The sequence below is a fragment of the Echinops telfairi genome, unplaced genomic scaffold (genome assembly GCF_000313985.2).
Source record: "Echinops telfairi isolate 266 unplaced genomic scaffold, ASM31398v2 ScPeMD7_5;HRSCAF=22, whole genome shotgun sequence".
NCBI classification, from domain to species: domain Eukaryota; kingdom Metazoa; phylum Chordata; class Mammalia; order Afrosoricida; family Tenrecidae; genus Echinops; species Echinops telfairi.
In genome coordinates this window covers 25732199-25734570 of record NW_022103901.1, presented here as the reverse complement: position 1 = coordinate 25734570, position 2372 = coordinate 25732199, and the positions used below count along the sequence as shown (strand labels likewise).

General features: G+C 61.6%; 1 protein-coding gene across 1 annotated transcript in view; it reads right to left on the bottom strand.

Annotated features, from left to right (window-relative positions):
* The window catches only part of LOC101641111 (synaptotagmin-17), a 19454-nt gene extending 19121 nt beyond the window's left edge, over positions 1-333 (bottom strand). Inside the window, exon 1 of the mRNA XM_045286005.1 lies at positions 213-333. Within this exon, the coding sequence (XP_045141940.1) occupies positions 213-227 (15 nt within the window). The 5' untranslated portion in view covers positions 228-333. The remainder of the gene's footprint in view (positions 1-212) is intronic.
* Positions 334-2372: the final 2039 nt, after the last annotated feature.

Here is a 2372-nt window from a genome sequence, read left to right as displayed (position 1 = left end):
TGGGGTCCTCCGTCCTGGGGTCCAGGGGTCCCCAGCCTCGCCTCCTGGGGCGCACCCCAGCCAGAGCACAGGTTGTCAGCCCCCGGCACCGTTGTTCTTGTTGCAAGTTTGTGGGAGCTTAGCCCTGTGCCCTCGGTGCGCTCACCACCTGAGGGGGCACCGACCCCACCCACCCAGACCCCGGACCTCGCCCCGCAACCTCGGCCCCCTACCTGGATGTACGCCATTTTCGCCCGCGCACACTTCACTCCAGCCCGGGCATGGCGCCGCCACGGCCACTTTGCCCTCGCCAGCCGGAGAGCAGGGAGAAGGCAAACGGGGAAAGGAAGGCACAGGCTGCCGGGTGGCACCAGACGTGACCGGCGTGGCTGATGAGCGGCGCCCGCCCCTCGGCCGGCCGCCCCGTCCTTGCGGCTCCCTGCGTTCAGCTCCGGGACTCGGGGCTGCCTCCCAGGTTAGGGGAGCTTGGCCTCCCTCGCGGTCCCTCCTTCCCCCCGCGAGGCGCTCCCGGGGCTGGAAACAGGCCGGGCGCCCGTGCGGGAGCGCGGGGCGGCCTCGGGGACTGCGGCGACCCGGGCGCAGGCGGGGTGGAGACGCTGGGGCCCGAGCGTGGCGGCGGCGGGGGAGGAAGGGGTGGGAGTGGGCGGTGCGCGGGTCAGCCCATCCTGCGGCCCGGAGGCTGGCGCCTCCCGAGAGCAGAGCCCCGGGGAGCCCAGGGGTACAGCCCAGCCCGCGAGCAGGTCTGGAGCTGGGCGGAGGGACCCCTCTACGGCACCCTTCCCCGAACCCTGGTAGGCAAAACTTTATTCTCGCCGTGCACCCGACGCGCCTAGAACTGTTAGGGTGAGAAAGGCGGAGGCCAAACGAATGGGAACCCCAAGTTAGATGAGGCGTAGGGTTCCCCCCCTCCCCCAAGATGCTGCAGCCGGGCCGCGGGGGTGCAGAGAGTGGAGCGTCCCTTTACCCTCAACCTGCCGGAGTTGCGCCCTAGGCGCAACAGGTCGAGCGCGGGGCGGCCAGGCAGCGCCACCCAGCGTCGTGCCCTGGGCCGTGCGCGCCTTTGCCCGCTCGAAGTTCCGCGCCAGCGAGAGCGAGTGAGCGTCCCTGGGCGTGTCCGCTGAGCCACCTGCCTGCATGGTGGGGTGCCCTGCTGGTAGGCCTCTTCGGACCCGGACCCCGAAACTGCTCCTTCCACCCTAAGGCCACAGAGCGTGGGCTGGGCCGGATTTCTGCTGAGGGATTCCAAGTGGAACACCGACCTCCTCTGGTTTTCTGCCCCCCACCCCCCCCACACTATCATGATCCGAATTCTACCTTGCAAGTCTGGCTAGACCAGAGGATGTACACTGGTACAGGTAGGAACTGGAAACACAGGGAATCCAGGGCGGATGATCCCTTCAGGACCAGTGGTGAGAGTGGTGATACTGGGAGGGTAGAAGGAGGGTGGGTTGGAACTGGGAACCGATTACAAGGATCTATATGTGACCTCCTCCCAGGGGGACGGACAACAGAAAGTGGGTGAAGGGAGACGCTGGACAGGGCAAGATATGACAAACAACAATTTATAAATTATCAAAGGCTCATGAGGGAGGGGGTAGCAGGGAGGGAGGGGAAAAATGAGGACCTGATGCTGGGGGCTTAGGTGGAGAGCAAATGTTTTGAGAATGACGAGGTCAATGAATGCACAAATGTGCTTTACACAATTGATGTATGTATGGATTGTGATAAGAGTCGTATGAGCCCCTAATAAAAAAAAATGCAGACCACCGTGGCCAGCTTAACCTTGTCACCACCCAGCGCCTGTGCCTTGTCATGGTGAAAACAGAATATAGTTTCTGCCCTACCAGGGCTTTTGTGTTGGAATAAATGAGAAGATGAGTGGGAATAGTATGCAAAAAATGAGGCGTTGGGTGTCAAAATCGAGTGTGTATCTAGACACTTTTTAGCATGTGACAAATGTTAAACGCTTAGGAGGGGGATAGGTGTAAGCCACACATGTCCCCTGCCTTGCTCACTGCTGTGCGCCAGCCCAGTGCCTGATCCCTTCAGTCACCCGGAATGTGTGTTACTGGCGCCTCTGAATTTTCTGCAGCAGATTGCCGTCCTGACCCCCAATTCACAGTGAGGCAACAGAGGTGCAGCCAGTTAAAAACACTTCACTAGAACCTGCCAGCTCCCGGCAGGGTGGTGGATGCCCTTGCATTTGAATCTGGCTTGACCTCCTAACCACTGGAGGGTGGTGAGCCAGCGGTGGCTCTCAGCATGAATGGAAAGAAAGAGGTGCTTGGGGGGAAGGAGGGTCATAGAATAAAGGTGACTGCTTGGGTGTGTGCACCTTGGGGACACTTGAGGGAGGCGAGGGGGTTGGCTCT